General features: G+C 55.3%; 1 protein-coding gene across 2 annotated transcripts in view; it reads right to left on the bottom strand.

Annotated features, from left to right (window-relative positions):
• Positions 1-14,098, bottom strand: part of CBS (cystathionine beta-synthase) — a 138,749-nt gene extending 124,651 nt beyond the window's left edge. Inside the window, exons 1-2 of one of the 2 annotated variants that reach the window (XM_068271044.1) lie at positions 13,958-14,098; positions 5,597-5,784 (exon numbers count right to left, since the gene is read on the bottom strand). In XM_068271044.1, the coding sequence (XP_068127145.1) occupies positions 5,597-5,778 (182 nt within the window). In that variant the 5' untranslated portion in view covers positions 5,779-5,784; positions 13,958-14,098. The remainder of the gene's footprint in view (positions 1-5,596; positions 5,785-13,957) is intronic. The other variant, XM_068271043.1, reaches the window with a different exon arrangement.
• Positions 14,099-14,413: the final 315 nt, after the last annotated feature.

The raw sequence follows: 14,413 nt of genomic DNA, 5'->3' as shown, positions 1-14,413 counted from the left end.
GAGAGTGTTAGTGAGGCCTGTGTGCTGTATGAAGGAGTGTAGGGAGAGAGCTGTGCTGCTGATAGGGAGAGTGTTAGTGAGGTCTGTGTGCTGTGTGAAGGAGTGTAGGGAGAGAGCTGTGCTGCTGATAGGGAGAGTGTTAGTGAGGCCTGTGTGCTGTGTGAAGGAGTGTAGGGAGAGAGCTGTGCTGCTGATAGGGAGAGTGTTAGTGAGGCCTGTGTGCTGTGTGATGGAGTGTAGGGAGAGAGCTGTGCTGCTGATAGGGAGAGTGTTAGTGAGGCCTGTGTGCTGTATGAAGCAGTGTAGGGGGAGAGCTGTGCTGCTGATAGGGAGAGCGTTAGTGAGGCCTGTGTGCTGTATGAAGCAGTGTAGGGAGAGAGCTGTGCTGCTGATAGGGAGAGTGTTAGTGAGGCCTGTGTGCTGTATGAAGGAGTGTAGGGAGAGAGCTGTGCTGCTGATAGGGAGAGTGTTAGTGAGGCCTGTGTGCTGTATGAAGCAGTGTAGGGAGAGAGCTGTGCTGCTGATAGGGAGAGTGTTAGTGAGGCCTGTGTACTGTATGAAGGAGTGTAGGGAGAGAGCTGTGCTGCTGATAGGGAGAGTGTTAGTGAGGCCTGTGTGCTGTGTGAGTGAGTGTATGGAGAGAGCTGTGCTGCTGATAGGGAGAGTGTTAGTGAGGCCTGTGTGCTGTGTGAAGGAGTGTAGGGAGAGAGCTGTGCTGCTGATAGGGAGAGTGTTAGTGAGGCCTGTGTGCTGTATGAAGCAGTGTAGGGAGAGAGCTGTGCTGCTGATAGGGAGAGTGTTAGTGAGGCCTGTGTGCTGTGTGAAGGAGTGTAGGGAGAGAGCTGTGCTGTTGATAGGGAGGGCGTTAGTGAGGCCTGTGTGCTGTATGAAGCAGTGTAGGGAGAGAGCTGTGCTGCTGATAGGGAGAGTGTTAGTGAGGCCTGTGTGCTGTGTGAAGCAGTGTAGGGAGAGAGCTGTGCTGCTGATAGGGAGAGTGTTAGTGAGGCCTGTGTGCTGTGTGAAGGAGTGTAGGGAGAGAGCTGTGCTGCTGATAGGGAGAGCGTTAGTGAGGCCTGTGTGCTGTATGAAGGAGTGTAGGGAGAGAGCTGTGCTGCTGATAGGGAGAGTGTTAGTGAGGCCTGTGTGCTGTGTGATGGAGTGTAGGGAGAGAGCTGTGCTGCTGATAGGGAGAGCGTTAGTGAGGTCTGTGTGCTGTATGAAGCAGTGTAGGGAGAGAGCTGTGCTGCTGATAGGGAGAGCGTTAGTGAGGTCTGTGTGCTGTGTGAAGGAGTGTAGGGAGAGAGCTGTGCTGCTGATAGGGAGAGCGTTAGTGAGGCCTGTGTGCTGTGTGAAGGAGTGTAGGGAGAGAGCTGTGCTGCTGATAGGGAGAGTGTTAGTGAGGCCTGTGTGCTGTATGAAGGAGTGTAGGGAGATAGCTGTGCTGCTGATAGGGAGAGTGTTAGTGAGGTCTGTGTGCTGTGTGAAGGAGTGTAGGGAGAGAGCTGTGCTGCTGATAGGGAGAGTGTTAGTGAGGCCTGTGTGCTGTGTGAAGGAGTGTAGGGAGAGAGCTGTGCTGCTGATAGGGAGAGTGTTAGTGAGGCCTGTGTGCTGTATGAAGCAGTGTATGGAGAGAGCTGTGCTGCTGATAGGGAGAGTGTTAGTGAGGCCTGTGTGCTGTATGAAGGAGTGTAGGGAGAGAGCTGTGCTGCTGATAAGGAGAGTGTTAGTGAGGCCTGTGTGCTGTATGAAGCAGTGTAGGGAGAGAGCTGTGCTGCTGATAGGGAGAGTGTTAGTGAGGCCTGTGTGCTGTGCGAAGCAGTGTATGGAGAGAGCTGTGCTGCTGATAGGGAGAGTGTTAGTGAGGCCTGTGTGCTGTGTGAAGGAGTGTAGGGAGAGAGCTGTGCTGCTGATAGGGAGAGTGTTAGTGAGGCCTGTGTGCTGTATGAAGCAGTGTATGGAGAGAGCTGTGCTGCTGATAGGGAGAGTGTTAGTGAGGCCTGTGTGCTGTATGAAGGAGTGTAGGGAGAGAGCTGTGCTGCTGATAGGGAGAGTGTTAGTGAGGCCTGTGTGCTGTGCGAAGCAGTGTATGGAGAGAGCTGTGCTGCTGATAGGGAGAGTGTTAGTGAGGCCTGTGTGCTGTGTGAAGCAGTGTATGTAGAGAGCTGTGCTGCTGATAGGGAGAGCGTTAGTGAGGCCTGTGTGCTGTGTGAAGCAGTGTATGTAGAGAGCTGTGCTGCTGATAGGGAGAGCGTTAGTGAGGCCTGTGTGCTGTATGAAGGAGTGTAGGGAGAGAGCTGTGCTGCTGATAGGGAGAGTGTTAGTGAGGCCTGTGTGCTGTGTGAAGGAGTGTAGGGAGAGAGCTGTGCTGCTGATAGGGAGAGTGTTAGTGAGGCCTGTGTGCTGTGTGATGGAGTGTAGGGAGAGAGCTGTGCTGCTGATAGGGAGAGTGTTAGTGAGGCCTGTGTGCTGTATGAAGAAGTGTAGGGAGAGAGCTGTGCTGCTGATAAGGAGAGTGTTAGTGAGGCCTGTGTGCTGTATGAAGCAGTGTAGGGAGAGAGCTGTGCTGCTGATAGGGAGAGCGTTAGTGAGGCCTGTGTGCTGTGCGAAGCAGTGTATGGAGAGAGCTGTGCTGCTGATAGGGAGGGCGTTAGTGAGGCCTGTGTGCTGTGTAAAGGAGTGTAGGGAGAGAGCTGTGCTGCTGATAGGGAGAGTGTTAGTGAGGCCTGTGTGCTGTATGAAGGAGTGTATGGAGAGAGCTGTGCTGCTGATAGGGAGAGTGTTAGTGAGGCCTGTGTGCTGTGTGAAGCAGTGTAGGGAGAGAGCTGTGCTGCTGATAGGGAGAGTGTTAGTGAGGCCTGTGTGCTGTATGAAGCAGTGTAGGGAGAGAGCTGTGCTGCTGATAGGGATAGTGTTAGTGAGGCCTGTGTGCTGTATGAAGGAGTGTAGGGAGAGAGCTGTGCTGATGATAGGGAGAGTGTTAGTGAGGCCTGTGTGCTGTGTGAAGGAGTGTAGGGAGAGAGCTGTGCTGCTGATAGGGAGAGCGTTAGTGAGGCCTGTGTGCTGTGTGATGGAGTGTAGGGAGAGAGCTGTGCTGCTGATAGGGAGAGCGTTAGTGAGGCCTGTGTGCTGTGCGAAGCAGTGTATGGAGAGAGCTGTGCTGCTGATAGGGAGGGCGTTAGTGAGGCCTGTGTGCTGTGTGAAGGAGTGTAGGGAGAGAGCTGTGCTGCTGATAGGGAGAGTGTTAGTGAGGCCTGTGTGCTGTATGAAGGAGTGTATGGAGAGAGCTGTGCTGCTGATAGGGAGAGTGTTAGTGAGGCCTGTGTGCTGTGTGAAGCAGTGTAGGGAGACAGCTGTGCTGCTGATAGGGAGAGTGTTAGTGAGGCCTGTGTGCTGTATGAAGCAGTGTAGGGAGAGAGCTGTGCTGCTGATAGGGATAGTGTTAGTGAGGCCTGTGTGCTGTATGAAGGAGTGTAGGGAGAGAGCTGTGCTGATGATAAGGAGAGTGTTAGTGAGGCCTGTGTGCTGTGTGAAGGAGTGTAGGGAGAGAGCTGTGCTGCTAATAGGGAGAGCGTTAGTGAGGCCTGTGTGCTGTGTGATGGAGTGTAGGGAGAGAGCTGTGCTGCTGATAGGGAGAGTGTTAGTGAGGCCTGTGTGCTGTGTGAAGCAGTGTAGGGAGACAGCTGTGCTGCTGATAGGGAGAGTGTTAGTGAGGCCTGTGTGCTGTATGAAGCAGTGTAGGGAGAGAGCTGTGCTGCTGATAGGGATAGTGTTAGTGAGGCCTGTGTGCTGTATGAAGGAGTGTAGGGAGAGAGCTGTGCTGATGATAAGGAGAGTGTTAGTGAGGCCTGTGTGCTGTGTGAAGGAGTGTAGGGAGAGAGCTGTGCTGCTGATAGGGAGAGCGTTAGTGAGGCCTGTGTGCTGTGTGAAGGAGTGTAGGGAGAGAGCTGTGCTGCTGATAGGGAGAGCGTTAGTGAGGCCTGTGTGCTGTATGAAGCAGTGTAGGGAGAGAGCTGTGCTGCTGATAGGGAGAGCGTTAGTGAGGCCTGTGGGCTGTGTGAAGCAGTGTATGGAGAGAGCTGTGCTGCTGATAGGGAGAGCGTTAGTGAGGCCTGTGTGCTGTGTGAAGGAGTGTAGGGAGAGAGCTGTGCTGCTGATAGGGAGAGTGTTAGTGAGGCCTGTGTGCTGTATGAAGCAGTGTAGGGAGAGAGCTGTGCTGCTGATAGGGAGAGCGTTAGTGAGGCCTGTGGGCTGTGTGAAGCAGTGTATGGAGAGAGCTGTGCTGCTGATAGGGAGAGCGTTAGTGAGGCCTGTGTGCTGTGTGAAGGAGTGTAGGGAGAGAGCTGTGCTGCTGATAGGGAGAGCGTTAGTGAGGCCTGTGTGCTGTATGAAGCAGTGTAGGGAGAGAAAGAGTAGAGAAACCGAGAGCCCAATATAGTGTAGTATGTTAAGCATAAATGAAGTAAAGGTTATCGTGAGAAAATTATACTCACAAACATGGGTTACCACACAGGCAACCACTGTATAGGCAGGTGAGGAGATTAGACCTGTCCTCACTCAGGGATAAGAAGTCGCTCTCTGTAGATGCGAAAGGGGGTAGATCACCCCTCCACCAGGGGTGGACACGGTATAGCAGTAGGAGACCAGAGGCGCCAGCAGGATAAAAGTGGATAAAAACTTATCCACTTTTATCCTGCTGGCGCCTCTGTTCTCCTACTGCTATACCAGTGTAGGGAGAGAGCTGTGCTGATGATAGGGATCCCCCCCAGAGTCTTCCCCCTCCCTAGGTGAGTATCCCCCCAGAGGCTTTCCTCTCCCGAGGTGAGTATCCCCCAGAGGCTTCCCCCTCCCTAGGTGAGTATCCTCCAGAGGCTTCCCTCTCCCGAGGTGAGTACTCCCAGGGGATGTTTTTACTTTACAGATTCTATTTAAAATAATAACTGCGACTGTAAATAATTTGCCCATTTGTCACAGTTATTACACCATTTAAATGATGACGTAGCCTGAGCGCTACAACGCTAACGTATGGTGGTCACCTATAGCCAGAGGTCACTATAACCAGACTCTACATGGCACAAGATAATTCTTGTTTCATTTGCTGTTTCTCCATCTTCATCCTCATCTAGCTTTAGAACTGAGTCTCAGGAGATAGTTTTGGTCACACTCATATACAGAAATATAAAACATTTTATAGTGTTCGCAAGCTGTCCAGTGGTGCTGTAGGCATACAGAAACTACAAGCGGTCACATGACGGTAGGATGATACTCACGGGGGCACATGGCTGTGCGGGGAATCGGATAAAGATGGGGAGATGGGGGGGGGGGGGGGGAGATTGGGGGATGGGCATGATGATATTCCTGTTATACTCACAGGGGCACATGGCTGTGCAGGGAATCGGATAAAGATGACGGGATGGGGGGGGGGGTGAGATTGGGGGGGATGGTATAGACTGGGGGGAGGGGTTATGAGATGGGGGGATGAGATGGGGGGATGGTATAGACTGGGGGGAGGGGTTATGAGATGGGGGGATGGTATAGACTGGGGGGAGGGGTTATGAGATGGGGGGGATGGGCATGATGATATTCCCATTATACTCACAGGGGCACATGGCTGTGCGGGGAATCGGCCGCCTCTTTGCCCAGCTGCCAGGTGCACTTGCTGGGCAGGTCTGGTCGGATCCACTTCCTCTCAGCTGTCACATCAGGGCTACCGTTGCTCACATGGTTTTCGGATAAATGGGGGCAGGAGGCGGAGTCTACAGGAGGCGGGACAGAAGGCATGACAACCTGTGAAGAAATAATAGGAGGGTCAATATCAGCTACTCCAGGGAAAAAAGAACAGTGGAACCATAGAATAGCTACAGAAATGGATGATCTCCAAGCGTCATTGTCAGAGCAGCCAGGAGTACGGGGACATTTCCCGGGAGACTGGGGAGCTGGATGGAGGGGTATGGAGGAGAGATGGGAGTATGTATGGTGGGTGGAGGTGGGATGGGGAGGACTCGATGCGGGGGGGGGGGGAGGGGGGGCAGGGGGGAGCTGGATAGAGGGGTATGGAGGAGAGATGGGAGTATGTATGGTGGGTGGAGGTGGGATGGGGAGGACTCGATGCGGGGGGGAAGGGGGGGCAGGGGGGAGCTGGATAGAGGGGTATGGAGGAGAGATGGGAGTATGTATGGTCGGTGGAGGTGGGATGGGAAGGACTCGATACGGGGGGGGGGGGGGAGGGGGGGCAGGGGGGAGCTGGATAGAGGGGTATGGAGGAGAGATGGGAGTATGTATGGTGGGTGGAGGTGGGATGGGGAGGACTCGATGCGGGGGAGGGGGGGGGGTGGATAAAGGAAGTATGAGATCGGGAGGTTAAGAGATTGGGTGTGTGACAACCACCCACCAATCCCGTATTACTAGGCCATAGTTGCCGTGCAGATCTCATACACTAGACTTCTGGAGGCGAATCCACTGTGTGCACAGTAAACGGTTAAGATTGGTTAATGGTGCCCATACATGTACAATCTTGATTGTATGTACAATCGGTAAAATAAATTTCACACTGGAAATCAAGAAATTTCACTGCCACCACTCTTCCGATTGAAGGGAAGGAAGAGACTCCCACTAGCTACTCCTAAAAGGAAGAAAACGGTTATTTGCAAACCTAACTAGCAAAATGACAATTTATTAAAAAAAGAGAGTGATAGAAAAAGACTATGCGGTAGTACGTCCCTTCGGAGGGAAGTTTCTTTGTAGCAACAATAAGATACCAGAACAGGCACAAGACTGAACAATAAAATTGTTAGTTTTATTCTAAAACTACACTCACCTAAAGGATTATTAGGAACACCTGTTCATTTTCTCATGAATGCAGTTATCTAATCAACCAATCACCTGGCAGTTGCTGCAATGCATTTAGGGGTGTGGTCCTGGTCAAGACAATCTCCTGAACTCCAAACTGAATGTCAGAATGGGAAAGAAAAGTGATTTAACCTTCCTGGCGGTAAGCCCGAGCTGAGCTCGGGCTATGCCGCCGGAAGGCACCGCTCAGGCCCCGCTGGGCCGATTTGCATAAATTTTTTTTTGCTGCAGGCAGCTAGCACTTTGCTAGCTGCGTGCAGTGCCCGATCGCCGCCGCTACCCGCCGATCCGCCGCAGCCTTTGTCTCGCTACATGAAAAAAAAAAAAAATTAAAAAAAAAAAAAAGATTTGCTGCCCCCTGGCGATTTTTTAGCAAACCGCCAGGAGGGTTAAGCAATTTTGAGCGTGGCATGGTTGTTGGTGCCAGAGGGGCTGGTCTGAGTATTTTACAATCTGCTCAGTTACTGGGATTTTCACGCACAACCATTTCTAGGGATTACAAAGAATGGTGTGAAAAGGGAAAAACATCCAGTATGCGGCAGTCCTGTGGGCGAAAATGCCTTGTTGATGCTAGAGGTCAGAGGAGAATGGGCCGACTGATTCAAGCTGATAGAAGAGCAACGTTGCCTGAAATAACCACTCGATACAACTGAGGTATGCAGCAAAGCATTTGTGAAGCCACAACACGCACAACCTTGAGGCGGATGGGCTACAACAGCAGAAGACCCCACCGGGTACCACTCATCTCCACTACAAATAGGAAAAAGAGGCTACAATTTGCACAAGCTCACCAAAATTGGACAGTTGAAGACTGGAAAAATGTTGCCTGGTCTGATGAGTCTCGATAGAGTCAGAATTTGGTGTAAACAGAATGAGAACATGGATCCATCATGCCTTAATACCACTGTGCAGGCTGCTGGTGGTGGTGTAATGGTGTGGGGGATGTTTTCTTGGCACCCTTTAGGCCCCTTAGTGCCAATTAGGCATCATTTAAATGCCACGGGCTACCTGAGCATTGTTTCTGACCATGTCCATCCCTTCATGACCACCATGTACCCATCCTCTGGCTACTACCATGTCACAAAGCTCCAATCATTTCACATTGGTTTCTTGAACATGACAAAGAGTTTACTGTATTAAAATGGCCCCCACACTTACCAGATCTCAACCCCATAGAGCATCTTTGGGATGTGATGGAACGGGAGCTTCATGCCCTGGATGTGCATCCCACAAATCTCCATCAACTGCAAGATGCTGTCCTATCAATATGGGCCGACATTTCTAAAGAATGCTTTCAGCACCTTGTTCAATCAATGCCACGTAGAATTAAGGCAGTTCTGAAGGTGAAAGGGGGTCACCGTGTCTCAGGGGCCTCAGGTGTCGGGGGTCTCAGGTCTCTCAGGTGTCACAGGTGCCTCAGGTGGCACGGGTCTCAGGTGGCTCGGGTCTCAGGTGTCAGGGGTCACCGGGTCTCAGGTGGCACGGGTCTCAGGTGTCGTGGGTCACCGGTGTCTCAGGGGCCTCAGGTGTCGGGGGTCTCAGGTCTCTCAGGTGTCACAGGTGCCTCAGGTGGCACGGGTCTCAGGTGGCTCGGGTCTCAGGTGTCAGGGGTCACCGGGTCTCAGGTGGCACGGGTCTCAGGTGTCGTGGGTCACCGGTGTCTCAGGTGCCTCAGGTGTCACGGGCCTCAGGTGTCACATGTCTCAGGTGTCACATGTCTCAGGTGTCACATGTCTCAGGTGTCACGGGTCATCGGGTCTCAGGTGTCACGGGTCATCGGGTCTCAGGTGCCACGGGTCATCGGGTCTCAGGTGCCACGGGTCATCGGGTCTCAGGTGCCACGGGTCATCGGGTCTCAGGTGCCACGGGTCATCGGGTCTCAGGTGCCACGGGTCATCGGGTCTCAGGTGTCACAGGTCTCAGGTGTCACGGGTCTCAGGTGTCACGGGTCTCAGGTGTCACGGGTCTCAGGTGTCACGGGTCATCGGGTCTCAGGTGTCACGGGTCATCGGGTCTCAGGTGTCACGGGTGTCGAGGGTCTCAGGTGTCGAGGGTGTCGGGGGTCTCAGGTTCCTCAGGTGTCACGGGTCTCAATGTGTCACGGGTCTCAATGTGTCACGGGTCTCAGGTGCCGGGGTCACCGTGTCTCAGGTGCCTCAGGTGCCTCGTGTCTCAGGTGCCTCAGGGGTCACGTGTCTCAGGTGCCTCAGGGGTCACGTGTCTCAGGTGCCTCAGGGGTCACGTGTCTCAGGTGCCTCAGGGGTCACGTGTCTCAGGTGCCTCAGGGGTCACGTGTCTCAGGTGCCTCAGGGGTCACGTGTCTCAGGTGCCTCAGGGGTCACGTGTCTCACATGACGGGGGTCTCAGGTGTCACGGTACTCAGGTGTCACGGTACTCAGGTGTCACGGTACTCAGGTGTCACGGTACTCAGGTGTCACGGTACTCAGGTGTCACGGTACTCAGGTGTCACGGTACTCAGGTGTCTCACGTATCGAGGGTCTCAGGTGTCGAGGGTCTCAGGTTCCTCAGGTATCACGGGTCTCAATGTGTCACGGTACTCAGGTGGTATGCAGCAAAGCATTTGTGAAGCCACAACATGCACAACCTTGAGGCAGATGAGCTACAACAGCAGAAGACCCCACCGGGTACCACTCATCGCCACTACAAATAGGAAAAAGAGGCTACAATTTGCACAAGCTCACCAAAATTGGACAGTTGAAGACTGTTGCCTGGTCTGATGAGTCTCGATAGAATCAGAATTTGGCGTAAACAGAATGAGAACATGGATCCATCATGCCTTGTTACCACTGTGCAGGCTGGTAGTGGTGGTGTAATGGTGTGGGGGATGTTTTCTTGGCACCCTTTAGGCCCCTTAGTGCCAATTAGGCATCGTTTAAATGCCACGGGCTACCTGAGCATTGTTTCTGACCATGTCCATCCCTTCATGACCACCATGTACCCATCCTCTGATGGCTGCTTCCAGCAGGATAATGCACCATGTCACAAAAGCTCAAATCATTTCAAATTGGTTTCTTGAACATGACAATGAGTTCCCTGTAGTAAAATGGCCCCCACAGTCACCAGATGTCAACCCAATAGAGCATCTTTGGGATGTGATGGAACGGGAGCTTCATGCCCTGGATGTGCATCCCACAAATCTCCATCAACTGCAAGATGCTTTCCTATCAATATGGGCCAACATTTCTAAAGAGAATGCTTTCAGCACCTTGTTCAATCAATGCCACGTAGAATTAAGGCAGTTCTGAAGGTGAAAGGGGGTCACCGTGTCTCAGGGGCCTCAGGTGTCGGGGGTCTCAGGTCTCTCAGGTGTCACAGGTGCCTCAGGTGGCACGGGTCTCAGGTGGCTCGGGTCTCAGGTGTCAGGGGTCCCCGGGTCTCAGGTGGCACGGGTCTCAGGTGTCGTGGGTCACCGGTGTCTCAGGTGCCTCAGGTGTCAGGTGCCTCAGGTGTCAGGTGCCTCAGGTGTCACGGGCCTCAGGTGTCACGGGCCTCAGGTGTCACGGGCCTCAGGTGTCACGGGCCTCAGGTGTCGGGGGTCTCAGGTTCCTCAGGTGCCTCAGGTGGCACGGGTCTCAGGTGTCGGGGGTCACCGGGTCTCAGGTGGCACGGGTCTCAGGTGTCGGGGGTCACCAGTGTCTCAGGTGCCTCAGGTGTCACGGGCCTCAGGTGTCACGGGCCTCAGGTGTCACGGGTCTCAGGTGTCACGGGTCTCAGGTGTCACGGGTCTCAGGTGTCACGGGTCTCAGGTGTCACGGGTCTCAGGTGTCACGGGTCTCAGGTGCCTCAGGTGTCTGAGGTGTCGAGGGTCTCAAGTTCCTCAGGTGTCACGGGTCTCAGGTGTCGGGGGTCACCAGTGTCTCAGGTGCCTCAGGTGTCACGGGCCTCAGGTGTCACGGGCCTCAGGTGTCACGGGTCTCAGGTGTCACGGGTCTCAGGTGTCACGGGTCTCAGGTGTCACGGGTCTCAGGTGTCACGGGTCTCAGGTGTCACGGGTCTCAGGTGTCACGGGTCTCAGGTGCCTCAGGTGTCTGAGGTGTCGAGGGTCTCAGGTGTCGAGGGTGTCGGGGGTCTCAGGTTCCTCAGGTGTCACGGGTCTCAATGTGTCACGGGTCTCAATGTGTCACGGGTCTCAATGTGTCACGGGTCTCAATGTGTCACGGGTCTCAGGTGTCACGGGTCTCAGGTGTCACGGGTCTCAGGTGTCACGGGTCTCAGGTGTCACGGGTCTCAGGTGTCACGGGTCTCAGGTGTCACGGGTCTCAGGTGCCTCAGGTGTCTGAGGTGTCGAGGGTCTCAAGTTCCTCAGGTGTCACGGGTCTCAATGTGTCACGGGTCTCAATGTGTCACGGGTCTCAGGTGCCTCGGGTGTCACGGGTCTCAGGTGTCACGGGTCTCAGGTGCCTCAGGTGTCTGAGGTGTCGAGGGTCTCAGGTGTCAAGGGTCTCAAGTTCCTCAGGTGTCACGGGTCTCAATGTGTCACGGGTCTCAATGTGTCACGGGTCTCAGGTGCCTCGGGTGTCACGGGTCTCAGGTGTCACGGGTCTCAGGTGTCACGGGTCTCAGGTGCCTCAGGTGTCGAGGGTCTCAGGTGTCAAGGGTCTCAAGTTCCTCAGGTGTCACGGGTCTCAATGTGTCACGGGTCTCAATGTGTCACGGGTCTCAATGTGTCACGGGTCTCAGGTGCCTCGGGTGTCACGGGTCTCAGGTGTCACGGGTCTCAGGTGCCTCAGGTGTCTGAGGTGTCGAGGGTCTCAGGTGTCAAGGGTCTCAAGTTCCTCAGGTGTCACGGGTCTCAATGTGTCACGGGTCTCAATGTGTCACGGGTCTCAGGTGCCTCGGGTGTCACGGGTCTCAGGTGTCACGGGTCTCAGGTGTCACGGGTCTCAGGTGCCTCAGGTGTCTGAGGTGTCGAGGGTCTCAGGTGTCAAGGGTCTCAAGTTCCTCAGGTGTCACGGGTCTTAATGTGTCACGGGTCTCAATGTGTGACGGGTCTCAGGTGTCACGGGTCTCAGGTGTCACGGGTCTCAGGTGCCTCGGGTGTCACGGGTCTCAGGTGTCACGGGTCTCAGGTGCCTCAGGTGTCTGAGGTGTCGAGGGTCTCAAGTTCCTCAGGTGTCACGGGTCTCAATGTGTCACGGGTCTCAATGTGTCACGGGTCTCAATGTGTCACGGGTCTCAGGTGCCTCGGGTGTCACGGGTCTCAGGTGTCACGGGTCTCAGGTGCCTCAGGTGTCTGAGGTGTCGAGGGTCTCAGGTGTCAAGGGTCTCAAGTTCCTCAGGTGTCACGGGTCTCAATGTGTCACGGGTCTCAATGTGTCACGGGTCTCAATGTGTCACGGGTGTCACGGGTCTCAGGTGTCACGGGTCTCAGGTGTCACGGGTCTCAGGTGCCTCAGGTGTCTGAGGTGTCGAGGGTCTCAAGTTCCTCAGGTGTCACGGGTCTCAATGTGTCACGGGTCTCAATGTGTGACGGGTCTCAGGTGTCACGGGTCTCAGGTGTCACGGGTCTCAGGTGCCTCGGGTGTCACGGGTCTCAGGTGTCACGGGTCTCAGGTGCCTCAGGTGTCTGAGGTGTCGAGGGTCTCAAGTTCCTCAGGTGTCACGGGTCTCAATGTGTCACGGGTCTCAATGTGTCACGGGTCTCAGGTGCCTCGGGTGTCACGGGTCTCAGGTGTCACGGGTCTCAGGTGTCACGGGTCTCAGGTGCCTCAGGTGTCTGAGGTGTCGAGGGTCTCAGGTGTCAAGGGTCTCAAGTTCCTCAGGTGTCACGGGTCTCAATGTGTCACGGGTCTCAATGTGTCACGGGTCTCAGGTGCCTCGGGTGTCACGGGTCTCAGGTGTCACGGGTCTCAGGTGTCACGGGTCTCAGGTGCCTCAGGTGTCTGAGGTGTCGAGGGTCTCAGGTGTCAAGGGTCTCAAGTTCCTCAGGTGTCACGGGTCTCAATGTGTCACGGGTCTCAATGTGTGACGGGTCTCAGGTGTCACGGGTCTCAGGTGTCACGGGTCTCAGGTGTCACGGGTCTCAGGTGTCACGGGTCTCAGGTGTCACGGGTCTCAGGTGCCTCAGGTGTCTGAGGTGTTGAGGGTCTCAGGTGTCAAGGGTCTAAAGTTCCTCAGGTGTAACGGGTCTCAATGTGTCACGGGTCTCAATGTGTCACGGGTCTCAGGTGCCTCGGGTGTCACGGGTCTCAGGTGTCACGGGTCTCAGGTGTCACGGGTCTCAGGTGCCTCAGGTGTCTGAGGTGTCGAGGGTCTCAAGTTCCTCAGGTGTCACGGGTCTCAATGTGTCACGGGTCTCAATGTGTGACGGGTCTCAGGTGTCACGGGTCTCAGGTGTCACGGGTCTCAGGTGCCTCGGGTGTCACGGGTCTCAGGTGTCACGGGTCTCAGGTGCCTCAGGTGTCTGAGGTGTCGAGGGTCTCAAGTTCCTCAGGTGTCACGGGTCTCAATGTGTCACGGGTCTCAATGTGTCACGGGTCTCAGGTGCCTCGGGTGTCACGGGTCTCAGGTGTCACGGGTCTCAGGTGTCACGGGTCTCAGGTGCCTCAGGTGTCTGAGGTGTCGAGGGTCTCAGGTGTCAAGGGTCTCAAGTTCCTCAGGTGTCACGGGTCTCAATGTGTCACGGGTCTCAATGTGTCACGGGTCTCAATGTGTCACGGGTCTCAGGTGCCTCGGGTGTCACGGGTCTCAGGTGTCACGGGTCTCAGGTGTCACGGGTCTCAGGTGCCTCAGGTGTCTGAGGTGTCGAGGGTCTCAAGTTCCTCAGGTGTCACGGGTCTCAATGTGTCACGGGTCTCAATGTGTGACGGGTCTCAGGTGTCACGGGTCTCAGGTGCCTCGGGTGTCACGGGTCTCAGGTGTCACGGGTCTCAGGTGCCTCAGGTGTCTGAGGTGTCGAGGGTCTCAAGTTCCTCAGGTGTCACGGGTCTCAATGTGTCACGGGTCTCAATGTGTCACGGGTCTCAGGTGCCTCGGGTGTCTGAGGTGTCGAGGGTCTCACTTGATAACGTGTTTCCCGGGGGGGAGGGGGGGGGCTCTCAGGTGGGGATTATGACATATGGGGGGAGCTGTACAGGGGGAGGAGTCTCACCTGCGCTGGTCACGTGTCTCGGGGGTCTCACCTGGTCACGTGTCTCGGCGGGTCTCCGGGTGATGCGGGTGTCTCGGGCGCCAGCGGGTCGGGGATGAGGGAGCCGCAGCGGGAGGGGAAGCCGCTGATTGGTGGGCGGGGAGGCGGTGGTGCACAGGGCGGCTGCTGATTGGCCGGGGAGGAGCGTCACCTAGCAACCGCGCCACCAGCCCCGCCCCCCCAAAACCCGCAGCCAGGTGACGTGTGAGGGGGCGGGGCTCACGTGTTCCGTCTCTTCTCATAACACAGCGACGTCACTCCTGCCTGATGCAATCCCCGATCCCTGCCCGACCCCCAATCACTCCTGCCTGATGCAATCCCCGATCCCTGCCCGACCCCCGATCACTCCTGCCTGATGCAATCCCCAATCCCTGCCCGACCGCCAATCACTCCTGCCTGATGCAATCTCCGATCACT

The sequence above is a fragment of the Hyperolius riggenbachi genome, chromosome 2 (assembly GCF_040937935.1).
Source record: "Hyperolius riggenbachi isolate aHypRig1 chromosome 2, aHypRig1.pri, whole genome shotgun sequence".
Lineage (NCBI taxonomy): Eukaryota > Metazoa > Chordata > Amphibia > Anura > Hyperoliidae > Hyperolius > Hyperolius riggenbachi.
Note: the sequence above shows the minus strand (reverse complement) of the source record. Positions and strands in the feature narration are given on the sequence as shown.